The sequence below is a fragment of the Bolinopsis microptera genome, chromosome 1 (genome assembly GCF_026151205.1).
Source record: "Bolinopsis microptera isolate Bmic1 chromosome 1, MBARI_Bmic_1.0, whole genome shotgun sequence".
NCBI classification, from domain to species: domain Eukaryota; kingdom Metazoa; phylum Ctenophora; class Tentaculata; order Lobata; family Bolinopsidae; genus Bolinopsis; species Bolinopsis microptera.
The window spans coordinates 10,354,143-10,370,278 of NC_087072.1; the positions used below are offsets into that span (position 1 = coordinate 10,354,143).

The following is a 16,136-nucleotide window of genomic DNA, read 5'->3' on the forward strand; positions in this document are numbered from 1 at the left end:
AACTACATAAGATCAGATAAATTATTAAATTTGATCATATCAATTATTCAATTTTGGAGGGTTCCAGGAATGGTTGTGATATTTCTTACCTAAAACACCGCTTTGTACCAACCATATCACGACTACTAAATATAATCATCCTAACGCATTATTTTAAAAACCATGCTTTTAATAGATTAAAAGTTATAAAACGTGAGAGTTACATTAACCTACAGAATACTGGGCACAATCTCACACAAAATAAACAAACGATAACCTATCTGATTTCTGTCCGATATAGGTTACATCAGATTAGGCTCATTTTCATTATTTGATTTACCCCGGTAGGGATTATCATTAGTTACACTTACAGCACTTTAATACCGGATACATTATTCTTGCAATTTTTGCAGTATCCGCAGTATATTCGTCCCACTTCATTAATGGAATGAAATAACGGTAATTCAAGGGCCGTTCTATTTTAGGAGGTTACTCAGACTTAAAGCCTAAGCTCTCGCTAAATTCCAGTCAGGTACAGGAAATGATGGCACACATTATAATTTTTTTCTACTCAAAAAGTTATTTGTTCCTCTGAATATTACATTTGCAACCCGGGGTTTTAAACAATGAAAATGCGTGGCTAAATGAAATTGATTACTGTAATAATGTATTGATATATTTACAAAACATAATCATCAGATATTTTGAGATTTAAAACAGCCTGAAACGACCTTAAAAAGCAGGCTCGTATAACAATGATTATTATAAAATGATTAGCTGTAATTATCAGTAATTGACAGTAATTCTGGCTTTTGAAATACAGATCAAGAAGCATGTGTATGTATATTATTATGATCGAGGGGATGCTTTCATCCGATTATTAATAAAAGGGAACCGATTTAAAATGATAATAATCAACAACTACCTACATAATCAACACAATGTTCCGTGTTGTCAAATCCTCGATAAGATCAGAGGATGGCAACCAATCATATCAATGCATATAAATAGGTATGAAATACTGCCGTACAAATAGAACCAAATTAAAAACAAAAATGATCGCCAATAAACATACAAATTTGTGCTAAAGCTTGAATTCTGGTGCCCGTATATTATATGAAAATTGTATTTATAAACGATGCGTCCAATTGGTTTTAACCAAAACGGTAATAATTTTGAGCAAGATTGTCTAGAAACGAAAAAATGCATCATCAGAAGACTAGCATTAAAGGAAATTATCAAAATCTGACCTGGAAAAATTGATACAAAACAAATTTAATATCGTAACATAATAAACTATACTGTTGACCGTATCGTAAGAAAGCTAAAACGTAATATTATGATAAATGATAATGGTAATCAGGTATTGAACACGTATTACTCAATATTATAAACAAACAAAAATCAACTACCCATTTCACAACATTGCACTACTAATATGATTACTTCAACAAGCTGCATTTTATAAATACTACTGCTTATCATTGAGTTGTGCAGAATTATTGGCAAGGCTGAAAAGAGAGCGAGAAATTCAAGCTTGGCGATGGCCACACTGAAAAATAAAACTGAGCAAAGTTTATAATCATCTTATTAATATTCAACACCTTACCGATATACGTTTCTATATCATGCACCTAAAATATTTCCGTCCAGTGTACTTCAGTTTATTCAACATTTCTCCACGCTTCCTTCAAAAATAATTTTCATTGCAGTAAGAAACATCATTCCATCAAATTATATGCAGGATTGGTGCTCTACGAGCTGCTTCCATCATGTGGTAAAACTATAAGTTTTTATGTCCGTGTAATTCAGGAGGAAGAACAATAAAAATGCAAGGAATTCTGTTGAAAGTTCTGGAGTATGCTAAATGTAATTATAGTTGCGCTAACTATTCGGCTAACAGTTTTTTAACGACTGATGGAGTTTCTTCATCGTTCGCGTGGACAGTAGAATACCTGAAATAAGAAAACAAATATTAGGATGAGATATTAAAGTTACAAAGTAAATTGTTTTCACACAATAATGGTAACGATATAGAACACTAGATCAGATAAATGCTTCACTTTCAGTACGTATGAGTACGTGACGACTCTCTCCACTACCAATAACAATGAAAATATGCAACGATCAGTATGACAGTATGAGACACCGCATAATATTTAGCATAAAGTATAAGCTAGACGACACACATTAAGTACCGTCTAGATAGGGTCTAGCGAGACTGTTCTAGGTAATGCATTCCTCAAAATAGTTCATTAGTAGTATTGAATAGCTAGTGAAATTGAGGGCGTGATATGTGAGTCTAACACAACTGTATAAATACGGGATTTAACTATATCTTCGAGATTATTCCATTATATTGAACACCACGATGACAATGTATTTACATTTTACATGCTGTTATACTGAAATACCAACGACAAAAGCTGAACATTTGTAACTGAACGAAGGTGTTTATTTTTTCACAGAAGTTACATATTTTTCAACATTAAAAGGTCGGTTATTACAATTCAATTATCACATGATAGACCTCTCAATGGTCGAGCTGCTGGTCGATATCGTAAGTAGCCCACTTTGATAGGGTTGGTATGGATAGGAGAAACCTGTAGGAACTAGTCGTGAGACTTGAGCCATCCTTGTAATACCATTCATCGGACTTGAAGTTGAGGGGTGAAGCGTAAACTTCGTGGTGTATTATTATTTATTTGTCATTGTTACCCTCTAGTTCCATGGGCAAATTTTCACTATAATATTTCACTCAAATAAAATATGTTCGATTTTTTGGCTCTCTCTCTTTTCAATTTCGCTGTATTATTTGAACTAAAAAATTCGTGAACGTGTTGACATATGAAAATTTTGTAACTCAAATAATATAGTTGCTGCGGTCATAATCGATATTATAATTGCATTTTGTCGTCCCGCACTCAAATTTATAGGATCAACTAAATCGACAGTCCTCCTCCTGACCTGGCCAGACACAACCAATACGCGTACATCGATTACTGCGTGCAAATTATTTGGCCGTGGAACAGGTTGCCCGTATTTTATTTGGCGAATAAAAATTGTGCAATTTTATTTTCCTCGATTAATTGCCAGTGGAACTAGATAAATATTGAGCACGTTCTTTCACAACCACAGAATAACGTGTAAGTGTACGTGTCCTAAATCCCTAATCGTCCTATAATTTTCGAAATCGAATTGTATTTGTAGCTTAGCCTTAGGGTCAAGATCGGTATTTCCCGCAATCAATCAACGAATGAGTTTCAAAAATCGTGTAGGGGTGTGGGGGTTGTGAGGACCCAACTAGTAGTGAATATACTAGTCCCTGCATAGAGGAAAGAATAATTTACGGACCACTATCAAAAGATTTATTTTTAAATAAGAGGCATACCAAAAGGATCACATGAGTTAATACCATACGGTAGTTCTGAGTTTTTGGATAAGGAGATGTTCATTAACTTCTAAATTACTAGGACTAGAATATTTAAGGATAAAAACGTTATATGAAGTATTAAAATCAGATCTATTAGAAAGTTTATGTTGGTCTACAAGGTTAGCTGCTAAACTATAAGTATCATCAAATTGTGCCTTAGAGAAGGTTAAACTTTTTAGGTTTATTCCGTATGGAATTTACGTCAGGCTCCCGCGCAAAGTTCGCGCGAAAAGTTATGATTTTCCCACAATGAAGAGTTTTTGAATCCCATTAGAACTCAGAAGCACGAGAAGCAATGTTGCGCGAGATTATGTCAGACTCGCTGGCGTCAAGACGGGAGGCGCCAGACAGACTGGCGCCAGCTAACTTCCAGTGTCATCACATGCGTGCGCGAAACAAGGCCGCGCCATAAAATTAAACTTTTGAAGTTAAAATAGTCGTCGTGTTAAGATTAACCTTGTCAAGTGGACTGTCTCAGTTATGTGGCATTGTTTATACATTGTTATAATTACAACAAGATGATCAAGGTCGGTATATAAATATTATAGTACATTTTTCTTCTATTAATGTCATGTATGAGATCATGTGGGACGAGTTCTGTAAAATCCTATTTGAGAAACCTAACACGGGTCTGTAACTCTAAATTCCGTCGAAACCTCAAGTTTTGGTTTTGATAAATTAGTAAGGCCCAGTCGGGCTTAACGACAGAAAATACTCAGAGCTCTACTCAGTACTTCACACTCGACGTGGCTGAAGTTTCAAACCTCCCAAACCTAGTCTGGTTCCATGCCCCAGAAAATCATGCCCACAAATCTCACGGTGAAATATTTGTGGCCCTCAGACAATCAGCGGGGTGAGTAGCGGTAGGACTCTCCCACAGCGCCCACAACCGCGAACTGAGGGATAGCCCCGGTTCAGGTGTTTTGATTGTGGTGGACGTGTCTGAGACAGGTGCAGACATTTGAACTAATGACACCGCGGCCCTCGGTCTCTTTTATTAGAACACCATATATCACAAGTCACGACCAGTGACCACTCATCATGAGCTGATCTCAATCCGTCAGTCCGCAGTCGGAAGCATTTAGTAATAGAATTAAAGAAATATGTATCGTACTGTCTTAAGTCATCCTTGTCAATGATTGTTGCGTTATAGATTGTAATAACAAGTAACAAACATGGCAACAGTCATGACAAGCTTGCTCACTAAGGATTAAAAGAGTAAATTAAAGAAAAAGGACAATATATTCCGCGGTATTTGAAACCATTCGTACCTCAGAGCGTTTAAGAGAGTTTCCACAGTGTTAGGGGGCTGATCTTTCAGCAATTTAATAGAACTCTTGATCTGCGGGAGGATATTGTCTCATCACTATTTAATCGATTGAAAACAATGATTGGTGGAACTTTATTATAACGTTTAGAGATTGAATGGCAAAGGACCATAGTTTCCTGAACCGTCTGCAAGTTTGCAGCTACAATACAATCCCGCATACTACATTTATCTAGAGATCTGCCGCATGAAAATGCCATGATGAAATGATCCTGCTCCTGAGCCAATACGGCAGACACGTTTCATGAATCACAAGGTCGTGAGTTCCTTTAATTGACTTACATCGATGTTAGATTTCCTGTAAAACGCCCCGACAGGATGAACGTGGTCGTATAGGATGATCGCCCCGACCATCACCCTCAACACGAACAGGGTCGTCTCCTTCTGCTGAAACCTGGCTACTATCTGACTGAAATTATGGAAATTGTATAAAAACCTGAGAATTACCGCTGTACCAACTGGGCACTACATTCCCGATATTAAAAAACCCATATTTTTGGATTTACAGGGCACATTGTTGCCAGCGCTGTTTGCATTTTAAATGACGCATAGTTGCACCGCCTAGAAACAGGAAGGTTGCAAAATCTTAACAAATGTGCAACTTGTGCAGATATTTAGCAAGTTTTCACACTTTATACCATCTGTTACACTTCTTACACACCACACCCTTATAATACACTGCTTCAACAATTAACATTGAATTTGATCAAGCTTTCGAATAGAGTTGTAACACTATTGCGCAATTACAGCTGGTCATTACCGGTCTATAGTACTATAGTACTATAGTTGCTGGTTGCATAAATTCGAAGGGGTCACCATAATTATTGTAAACTTGGGGTGGTCCCAACTGGTAATTATATGTTATAGCATTGTTCGCAATAGAATGGATGATCAACTTGTTTTCAAAATAAAGAGAACAATCAAAAAATGATTCAGGTTTTAGTTTTGTGGCGACAGTTCAAATACTGTTTGTCACTAACTGAAGATGTATTGTGTACTATATGAGGGCGTTTCCTTAGGGGATTTTTTGAATGATATGATTAGTAGGATGGCGAATTATATTTAGAACGAGTACTGAGTCCGGACGGATTATTGGCAAATTGCTCACTTAGGAGAGGCATATTGAGAATTCCTGACAATGTCAATAGTCGATAGTATTTTCTAATAAACCGATATAACGCGAAATTGTCTTATAATAAGATGCAATGAAACTATCGGACCACGATCCTCCTCAAAGCAGGGCCGATCCTTTGACTAAAATTAGAAAGGAGTGATCTACCCATGTAGTTATCTATTAAGACGTCGAGGTTTCTTTTCCTGGTGCAAATCCCATTATCCACTGTAATGTGGGAGTACTCAGTACAGGCGAATATTTTACTACCTGGCAGCTGCCTAGTAGCAACGAGTTAAAATGGAAAACGTTACATTTGTCATAGACGGCGCGCGCGAAAACATTTGAGCAATACCCACGCTAAAATTTGTGCAGCCACTGTGACATAAAGTTAACAAGTAAAGCCGCGCGCAGCCTCGAATCTTTCACAACATCTAGTCCAGGGACCTTCTAATACTAAGAAGTTCCATCGAACAGCTCGGGAATTCCTGGCTAGTGCAAAAAACGAGTGATTTGTGGGTCATTCTACAGTTAGTCATCGAAACTATGAGACACCAATTTACAATGGTGAGATATCTGATTCATTAGGCGCGTTTTTCAGTTCAAAGCTTTTTACACTTTACAAGGTTTCAGTGGCTAGTTAAATGAACTGTGAAGTATTATAGGAATTTGACAAATCACAGGAAAATTAACTTACGGATCTTCAATCATACATCTGCACAAGTTAGCCATAGTACTGAATATGTCCGTTGTGTTCTCTAGGGGCAACGCTTGATTCTGAAACGGAGAATTATTACTTGACAGTTGTGAGTCGAATTTGTAGAAAAAATCCGCGGGAGATTTGTAAACAGCCTCTTGGCACCGCTGCTAATCAACAACAGTAACTTATAGCTGACAAATCACAGAAACCTTTTTAACAAAGGAAGTGACAGAGTTGGATAGCATCTTGAGCATGGGGGTAGGGTACGCGTAGAACATACTCATCCTGTTCGCTACCTCATTGCTCACTTCGTGCTCTTCAGCCTGTAAGGAAACACCATTATATTAAACAATGCGATGAAATCAACATTCAGGGAACGCTATATTCTATTCAATTATAAAAGGATTATGTTTCAAAACAGATTTTAAATGTGTCCTATAATGCAGGCTCAGTGGGAAATAAAATGTATGTGGTCTACACTCTACAGGTTGGGTACCATAGTTTTAAAATCAGTGTGATACGGAGTGAGGAGTCAAAATACAGAAGTAAGATTAGGGTTAATTGAGTCGGAAGAAAGTAGGTATTACAAATGACATTCTAGAGGGGATAAATTATGATGCGAAATTTAAAAAAAGTTTAAAAAGGTAGATTGTTTTCTATTCTCTTCAGTGCCCATGACAAGCAGGCATGGATTCGGTGGTAATATTTTTGGCGGGGGCCACACCTGACAAGCTGTTTTAAAAAAAGTTGATCAAACTGGCGACGTCCGTGTCTCACAACTTGTGGTTAGTAAATTTTTAATGATATGAATAAGGAAGCAAGCAATGTGGGATTCTGAGCAACTCACACTGTTCTATTTGTGCATATGCAGATCTAATTTCCACCATGGATATTGTTGTCGTGGGCTCATGTCCGCACATACACTGAAATCCAGATATCCACGCTTGAAAAACTAAAATGGTATATCACGAATCTCTTTAGCTCTTTTAAAGAACATACGAGATGCAATTCAAATTGGTTTCGAAGCCTACTGCCGGTCATAGCGTTGGCCTTGCGTTCAGGAAATCATTTCACTTGTAGAGTATATTTTAATAAACCTAAGGTTTGGCATAATTGACATTTTACAGGTGTTATTGACGCCCAAGTGTAGTATTGATCGGCTGTTAGATTAAAATTTCCCCAGAATTGCCGGCAATAAGATCTGTTGTTCCGCGGAAGTATAATATGCTGACGATAAGAGTATACTCACAGAATTTAACAAATCGCTCGCACTGTGTTATGTCATCACTCATCATGTATTATTAAAAAAGCTTAACATTGAGTTAGACACTGAGACCAGTTGCGCCCAACACGGAAAGAACACATTATGAATATCATCCCATGTGTGTTGTGTTTGCCACTGCTTCAAACTCTTAGGAATCGCATAAAACATATTTTATTATATTGGTTCCGAATATACCCCACGAGCGAAAACAGCCTTTACTTTATATTTTAAAGATTTTATTAAAGCTATTTAGAGAAGTTTGGTTATAGCCTTACTTAAGAATTTTAAATAATATTTCACTTAGATTTCGGTAACATTCTTACGATAGGTTTGGTTATTTTTGAATAACAACACCTAAAGCTCCTCTTGAAAATGTAAATTACATATTGAACGAGGCCAGAGGATGTGGTCTGCATGTGAATAAAAGGTTTTGGAGGAGAACAAAATAATTTGGAATGGTTTCGATTAAATTGTGAACGAAATTACTGTTCAGACAGTTTGAAATATTACTTTAAAAACAATATCAAAATAGTTGGAACATTATCTTTAGAGAAGTGCTGAAAAGATAAACAACGAAAATAAAAAATAAAAATTACCGTGTTCAAACATTCTTATTAGTACTCTAGTAGCCGTGGCCCGTGTGTAGTTGATTATGCATCTCGATGCATACAATTTTTTTTCATAGGGTCCTTCGTTAGGTCATTTTAAACCAAAATCATCTAAGTACGAAATTAATCTCGGTAGTCCCAAGTCCCACCCTGGCCTAGGGGGCAAAATTTATAATTACCCTCAGGCTTGAATATTTGATTTTTGTATCTCAGCCCCTGAAGAGTGAAGGTCGTAGGGACTTGATTTTTAGGTGAAACTGACTTCAGTGACCATGTTTATATACAAGTAATAAAGCATTTGAAGGTCTAAAGTGCTCACTTTTTAAGATATTCACAAAACAAAACTGTTTTTTGGCTCAACCCAGGCTATAATATCACTTGATTTAGGTATCTCGAGCTAGGAAGGAGACTTTACCCGTAGTGTTAAATGTTCGCCATGAGCACATTCATATATGAATATGAAAAATACTTTTTTGCCATTCCTTCTGCAAAAAGTACGTTTAAAACTGGATACTTTAAGGTACCTACCTAAGCATTATTTCATCCCTCCCTTACTTAACCCATCTTATACTTGGACATGTCATCGAAGTGACCCACTCCTCAGTTATAAATAAAGTGAGCACTTTAGACCTTTTAATGCTTCAAAACTTGCATATAAACAGGGTCTCTGAAGTTAGAACGTCCCACGACCTTCAGAGGTCGTTTAAAATGACCTAACGAAGGACCATGTGAAGAGTAAAATTGTATACATCTAAATGCATAATAATAATCAACTACACACACTCGAGTATTATAGAGGGAGGAGCTATTCAATTTTGTAAACCGAAAATTGCATTAACAAAAAATGTTTCTCTTACTTAAGAATACTACTATTGTAAAATTAAACATTGCCTGTTGATGATTTTCAAATGTAAATCATGTCATGGGCAAATTTAAACTCTAGTCGAAATTATAACTTAAAACTGTTTTATATGCTAACTTTTGGTGCTTTCTACACACTGATGGCTGAATAATAATGGCTGAATAATAACTTCCTGCCAGAATAGCAACCCTTGGTAAGTTTCTGTAAAAAAAAACTAAGATCAGCTTTCTTAAAAGTGAGAAAATTCAGCAGTCATGCTAAGTAAGTAGCAAAGATGCAGCAATTTAGATAAGAATCGAGATTAAACGACCATTTTTGAAAATGTCTTCCTGACCAAAGTTCTGGATCACACAAAACATGACAGAGAATGACTGAAAATGGTCGTTGAATCCCACGTTATAATAAAAAGAGGTGAGCTGTGAAGTTTTGTTGAGGAAGATTGGAAAATGCCCGCAGTAGGCGGTTAAGATAACCAGCATTTGCCAGCTTGCACTTACATATCGATTATCTGTTTCAATGATAGCCTAAAAACGTTTTCAAATTTAAATCGAGCATTCTGTTGACTCATTCGCATAACAAGCAATTCAAAGAATTCATAACCAAAAGCGAGCGCTGAACAAGCACTTAAATTCGTTTTAATACTCACCTCCGAATACGCCTTGACTCGGTTCCTCATTCTTCTATAAAAGCTAAAATCGTTTTGTATGGACGGATTCGTCATCTGAAATGAGCGATTAAAAAATCCAACTTGGTGAAAACACTATAACCCAACAAAAGAAGAAGAAGACAGACAGAGACGTCAATCTCTCTGAAATTCTTCTATATTTTTTATCGGATTAAACTTAATCTTAAATTAAACAAGTTCTTATTTCTCGTGTAGCTATGCATGGGTTACAGTATATTTTGCCTTTTGGCCGTTTGGCGGGCTCAAGGAACGCCACACAAGTTGCACTTCCACATAGCACACTTACATGTGTAACGCGGCAATTGTACATAAACTGCGGATATCGGATACACCCATACGCTATTTAATGAATTATTAATAAGAGTAATCTACTGTACAAGTGTACATATCTGGGACTCCTTATCAGCTGAGTTGTTGACGACGCGTCAGTTACAAAAACCAGAATTCCCCATAAACACCGTACGTGCTCAAAAATTTTAAACATCTGAACGCATCGATGTCATCGCGCGTTCCGGTCTTTCTCCTAAATCACGTGACAGTTTCGAATTAGGCTTTAACTTCCCTGTTTTGGAGGGGGAACATTGTTACCCATGTAATCAGGGGCATGCCGCAGTACCACAACTACATAATACACTATACAACGATACCGCTTCGCAATTTCCGGGTAAGAATTAAGATCAAAATACCTTCAAGTCGTCGAAAGCCAGCACGAAGTCGAGAACGTGTGCAAACTGCTTGGCGAGTGCCTGGAATAAAGAGATACTGAGAATTATTATACGGTGAATTTTACCGATTATAGATTTGACGTTAATTAACATCGGATGATCCGTGACATTATATATTTAAATGCTTTTCCTGACGATTTTAAGTACATGGAATTTTCTTCATGTCAAATTATCCAAAACTGTTCTGCGATTCTTTAATATTTCCATACAAGGGTAAAACTGAGATTGAGTAGATTGTATGGTGACTCGACAACTTATAAAAATGCGAACCTGGTGGTTTTCGAGTGACTCCATGGGTGGCTCGCTACACAACACCGTCAATAATTCTACAACCTGAGGTATTAACATATAAATGTACTTTTTTCATGATACATTTTACTTGTGTTTAAATTTCTGTGCTGTATGTAGCTTAGCATCTCACAATACATTACATATAATAACTAAACTTAAATTTATTGACATGGTTTTAACGTATACATAATATAACCAGATAATATTGACTTCAAGCAATGGTGGTAAATACTACTAAGTAAGTTGTCCACTAAGTTGTCCACTTAAAGTAACAAATCATTAACTTATGTAAGTTGTTAACTATTACAAATGTATGTTAACATACGTAGTTTTGGTTGTTATCACTATAAATATTAGCTAGCCATTACATTACCTGCTTATCAAGCTCAATGCTGTACTGATAGTATGTATTCAGAGCGTTGACGAGTGGACAAACTGCTTTCCAAGCTGTTACTTGCGACTTCTCACAGTCGTTGTTCTTGATTGCCTGCAACACAAAAAACGTGCAGTCAATATCCTTGTTAATAATGTTAAGTCAAGTATACACATTATAAATATCATCCAAATATTTATCTGTACTCTTCGATATAGGGCGGCAAGTGCTAGTATAGTTCAAGTTAAGCAAACAAGTACAGAGTTTTAAACTTCATTCAATTGGAAATAAGATGCCAAAAAACTCATTGCTTGATCGGTTATCTTGAAAAGATATAAAAAACATTATCAAGTACAGTAATTGTTGTTATGTAATATCATATATAGAAGTGAACCAAAACTTAAAACTAGCGAATCGAATTACAAGATTTACCTCTCGTATAGGATCAGTAGCTCCAGTATAAGCTCGTAAACCCTCTAAAATATCCACCGTCTTAGCAAGGACCTTGTCCACAATCTCATACAGATCCTGATCTGCAGGACCAGGTAAGGCATCTGAAATAGTAAGACATCTTACATACCTGTTACATACCTGTTACATACCAGTGACACAGCAGTCACATCCCTATTACATACTTGTTACATACCATTTAGTATTTACATACCTGTTACATACCATTTACATACCATTTACATACCATTTACATACCTGTTACAGTGTTACATACGAGTTATGTACCGGTTACACACCTCTTATATACCTGTTAAATACCTCTTGCATAACTGCAGACATCAGGTACCGTTTGGAAGCATATACATAAATTGTCAGCTTTGGTTTAGTATTGAGTAAGAAGTACACATTCATGCATACCTTAGCGCATGATGTACAAACTATCAAACAGTAAAGCTAGTATGTCTATTTCAAAAGCAAGTTAGAAATACACTCACTTTCAACACCTTTTTGGAATGAAAAACTTAATACGGAAATAACTATCGGCTAAAACACTGAAAATACAGATCATACGCTTATTATGCTGGTTGAAATTCCTGATAAAACGATTAACGTTGGTTTGATGATAATAAAAAAATTAAGTTTGGAGTGTATATAAGTATTTGAGATCAATTAACTTGGTTTAATGATATTAAAGTTAATAATTTAAAACATGCCCACAGAGTGGGAGGGGCGGGCTTTACGTAGTAAATCATTTCTAAAGAAGATTGTGGCATTTCATGACTATGCAGTATACAAATTAAAGTACAGTGTAAGTATTACATAGTAATATGCATGTTACTAATAGAAACTTTCATATCACTTATATACATATGCGTGTAATATGCGATAGAAAAATTATCCATCCCAATTAAAGCCATTCGCATAATATGTGTCATATTGTTTTAGATATCGGAAATCGGAATTCTGTATAATCTACTACTAATACAGAAATAAATCTTTAGTTCTTTGCCTTACATGGCAAATAGGTGAGTAAATGTTTAGTAATTGACCTAATTCTAAAGAACTTTCAATTTCGTGTGGGCCAAGTTTATCGAGTTCATCTCATTATCATCTCAAAATCGGAATATCGACATTTAGGTAATTGGTTGTTACGATGAAGTTTGTTATTTTTCCCGGCTTTTTTATCCTTCTTTGTTTCATGGAAAAGGGAGATGAGGCAGTAATTTACAATGAAGAGAGCTAGAAGTAGAGGTGAACAAATTTGCAGAAGCACTGGAAATATCCCAGAAAGCAGAAGTACTTGCACTGGAAACATATTAGTTTGAGTTCTCTGTTGGTATGGGCAGGAATATTTTAAATACAGTCACACTCCTATTCTATAAATGCAGTTGGACGGTCGAAATTACAAAATATACATAATTACATCTCATTTAAGAATGACTTTTGGTAAATTCAGTTGCAACAAATTAGCCTACAATTGACACCTTCAAGAATTGCACAGTTAACGATAATGAGTGTAGGATAGCGCTCACAGGGGGAATCTACTCCACCTATTTGGAGCAAATGTTCATGATGACAAGACACATGGTTTGGGACGATAACCCCTTCATCAATACAGCTTGGAACTATCCTGGTAGCGCAGTAGATACATCTGTAATCCAGGAGTGCAACCTGGTAAATGGGTGTAAAGGTATTACCCAGGGTAAAGATGGTAGAAATGTATATGGAAGCTAATGTCTCTAATATTTGAACCCTAGTAATTGTATTATTATGTTCCACGAGTGTTTACTTTTTATTATAATGTAAATTTTCGCTTTGTACTCCGGCAGACATTGTCCGGCAGTTTAAAGTTGCCTGCATAGTTGCCTGCATTTACCATAAATTTACAAAAAATCGAACATTTGACGAAATTGCATACAAATTCAACATTTCTGACGAAAATGAAACAGCGTGCAAATCGAGGACAACTGACTCAAACATTTCGGTAATAGGTCTACTGCGCGTGCCACAGACTTTTGGCACCATTTCACTGAAACTCTGGTTGTTTTACAAAATTTGTAGCCCGAGTCATATTTCAAAATGTATGTAAGTAGGTGTGTTTCTGACTTGTCCTATATTATTGTGTTTATCAAATACACGGATATTTGTAAACAATAAATTTTGAAATGTGTAAATTGTGATTTAATAGCCCGACTAGATATATCAGCAAGATCAGTTTGGAATGCGTTGGAAAGAGCATTTTTCGATGTAAGAGTGTTTCACGCTCCTGCTCCAACCAACGCAGCTAGAAACCAATTCCTACGATGTATTTGGCTCACGAGACTGAGAAGAAAAGAGCATATAATGCAAGGGTCCTAGAAGTGGAAAAAGCTTCCTTTACACCTTTAGTTTTCTCCACAACAGGAGGCATGGGAGTCGAAGATGGAATCTCCAATGGGTCAGCAATATTCAGACTCAGTTACATATCTTAGAAAGCGCTTGCGCTTTGAGGTATTAAAGCCAACAGTTATTTCGATAAGGGGGGACAGAGGGCCCAAGTTGCGATATAAACCAGACAATATTGAACATTTAGATTTAAATATTGAGCCCTTTGGCTAGAGAATAATTTCTTAGATATTTTGGACAGTTTTTAATATTGGTAATGTTAATGAATTGTAATTGATTGATATATAATATTTAGGCCTGTGGCCATTTTTCGAATTATTAGCTTTGTTAAAATAAACTTATTTGTTAGGCCTTCACAAAAAAGCAGACAGGAAAATGTGTTTAGCGGGGCCCCAGTCCTATCTAGGAGAGTCATAACTAGGAGATGATGCTTTATAATTATGTTTGAGATAAGCATTGTCAGTAAACAAACATGAGGTTTCAATTTAAATGGATTAAGGTCAAAACTCAAATTCATGGCTTTGTTTCACTCAAAAAAGCCATAAATTCAAAATGAGAGGTTTAAAAAAAGGTAAAGTCCATCAAAATTAAACTGTTTACTGAAGTGTTAAGTTTACTTACTCTCAAAATCAAGGAAGACATTGTCAGGCAGTTTAAAGTTGTTGCTGTCCTCCTTTCGTAGTAGCTGGAGCAGATTACCCATGGTTGCTACAATCAATATGCGTTAGCTTAAATGTAAGTATATATTGATCATTTTAAATGGAATTGTAATTGAATCATTGGCAATGCAATAAATACAGTTATGTTCACATCAGTTTGAGGGTAACTCTGAAATGGAGCAAAAATTGCAACATTGATTTAAAACAACAAGTGCATGTGGTAAAAACTGTTTTAACAGGGCTGGTGTTTTAAACTAATAATAAAAGTAGTGCTGAGCCTAAATATTTAAAAAAAGTTAAATTATTTAAATATACTAAAGCTTACTTCAGTATTTTTTCTCAACTATTGTAAATAATTATTGCAAATTATAATTTATGTCTGACATATATATTAATTCGTCAACTTAAATTGAACTCATCTAAAAGACTTCTCGAAGCTTTTCCAGACAGTTTTGACTTAATCAAAGCAATTGCTTCTTCATTATTATTTTCACTGTGATAGATTTCAGCAAGTTTTCTGACATAATTATTCAAGTATGTACCTTTCAGAGCAATAAGGCACTTTAAAAGTTCTTTAATTTCAAATTGAATTGATTCTGCAGGCTCAGAAAGTCGTATCAGCTGAACACCAAAAGAAAGTAAGTCTATAGCAACTTGAGGCTTAAAATGTAAGCTGGCCAACCGAGTATAACAATTTTGGGCACTTTTAGTATCTCCCCCTTCAATGCTGTGAATAAAACAGCTCTTTAACACCTTGACATGAAAATCTAAGTCAGCGTGAAATCTTGTGTTGTTTGAGACTTGGTTGACACTAAGAGGAAGATCCATCATCAAATTCAGCTTCCACTTCTCCCTATCATAATTCTGAAGTATATAATTCAATAACATGATAAGCTCTTCAACTAAATTTTGGAATACACATAATATGGCCCATATATCATCTGAAACAGAACATGCAAAACAACCAACATCAGGAATGGTGCCCTTAAAACTGGATTAGTTTTGTTCACCAATAAAAGTGGACTATAAGACCTATAACAGTGCCGTTTTCTGATAAAAGTGCTTGATGACCACTAAAATTTTATTAGGAAAAAAAAAACTAAACATATTTTCAAAACGACTATACATTTTTTAAAAAATTCCTCACTTTTAGTCACTGGGGACTACAGCATTTTTCATGCTATGTCGATTGTCGAAGAGCTGTGGTCTTCTTAGGTGAATGTACACCGCTGTTTTAAGACCTATCCTATCCTAATCTGTGCCAGCAGATTTGTTTTCCTA

General features: G+C 35.9%; 2 protein-coding genes across 3 annotated transcripts in view; both read right to left on the bottom strand.

The window, feature by feature from the left end:
- Positions 1-2,999, bottom strand: part of LOC134812323 (uncharacterized) — a 44,597-nt gene extending 41,598 nt beyond the window's left edge. The window contains exon 1 of the mRNA XM_063819706.1: positions 2,989-2,999. The gene's annotated coding sequence lies outside the window, so the exon portion shown is untranslated. The remainder of the gene's footprint in view (positions 1-2,988) is intronic.
- Positions 621-14,909, bottom strand: LOC134812282 (CYFIP-related Rac1 interactor B-like). Of its 2 annotated transcripts, XM_063819636.1 has the most exons (12): positions 14,818-14,909; positions 11,791-11,912; positions 11,359-11,472; positions 10,965-11,027; positions 10,656-10,715; positions 9,931-10,005; positions 6,760-6,873; positions 6,548-6,627; positions 5,022-5,148; positions 4,684-4,754; positions 2,510-2,582; positions 621-1,934 (listed from the first exon to the last, which is right to left on the bottom strand). In XM_063819636.1, exons 1-11 carry the CDS (start codon positions 14,897-14,899, stop codon positions 2,513-2,515), a joined length of 978 nt encoding a protein of 325 aa, XP_063675706.1. In that variant the 5' UTR covers positions 14,900-14,909; the 3' UTR covers positions 621-1,934; positions 2,510-2,512. The 2 variants fall into 2 exon arrangements, with proteins under 2 accessions (XP_063675706.1, XP_063675716.1); XM_063819646.1 differs by lacking the exon at positions 2,510-2,582.
- Between the last annotated feature and the right edge of the window lie 1,227 nt (positions 14,910-16,136).

Excerpts from the sequence above, each read along its gene's own strand:
- LOC134812282 (XM_063819636.1), bottom strand. The coding sequence starts at position 14,899 with ATGGGTAATCTGCTCCAGCTACTACGAAAGGAGGACAGCAACAACTTT. Across the intron at positions 5,149-6,547 it reads AGATGTATGATTGAAGATCC|TCAGATAGTAGCCAGGTTTC; the intron begins GTAAGTTAATTT and ends CCATAATTTCAG. Across the intron at positions 2,583-4,683 it reads ACTCTCTTAAACGCTCTGAG|GTTTCTCCTATCCATACCAA; the intron begins GTACGAATGGTT and ends TAGTTCCTACAG.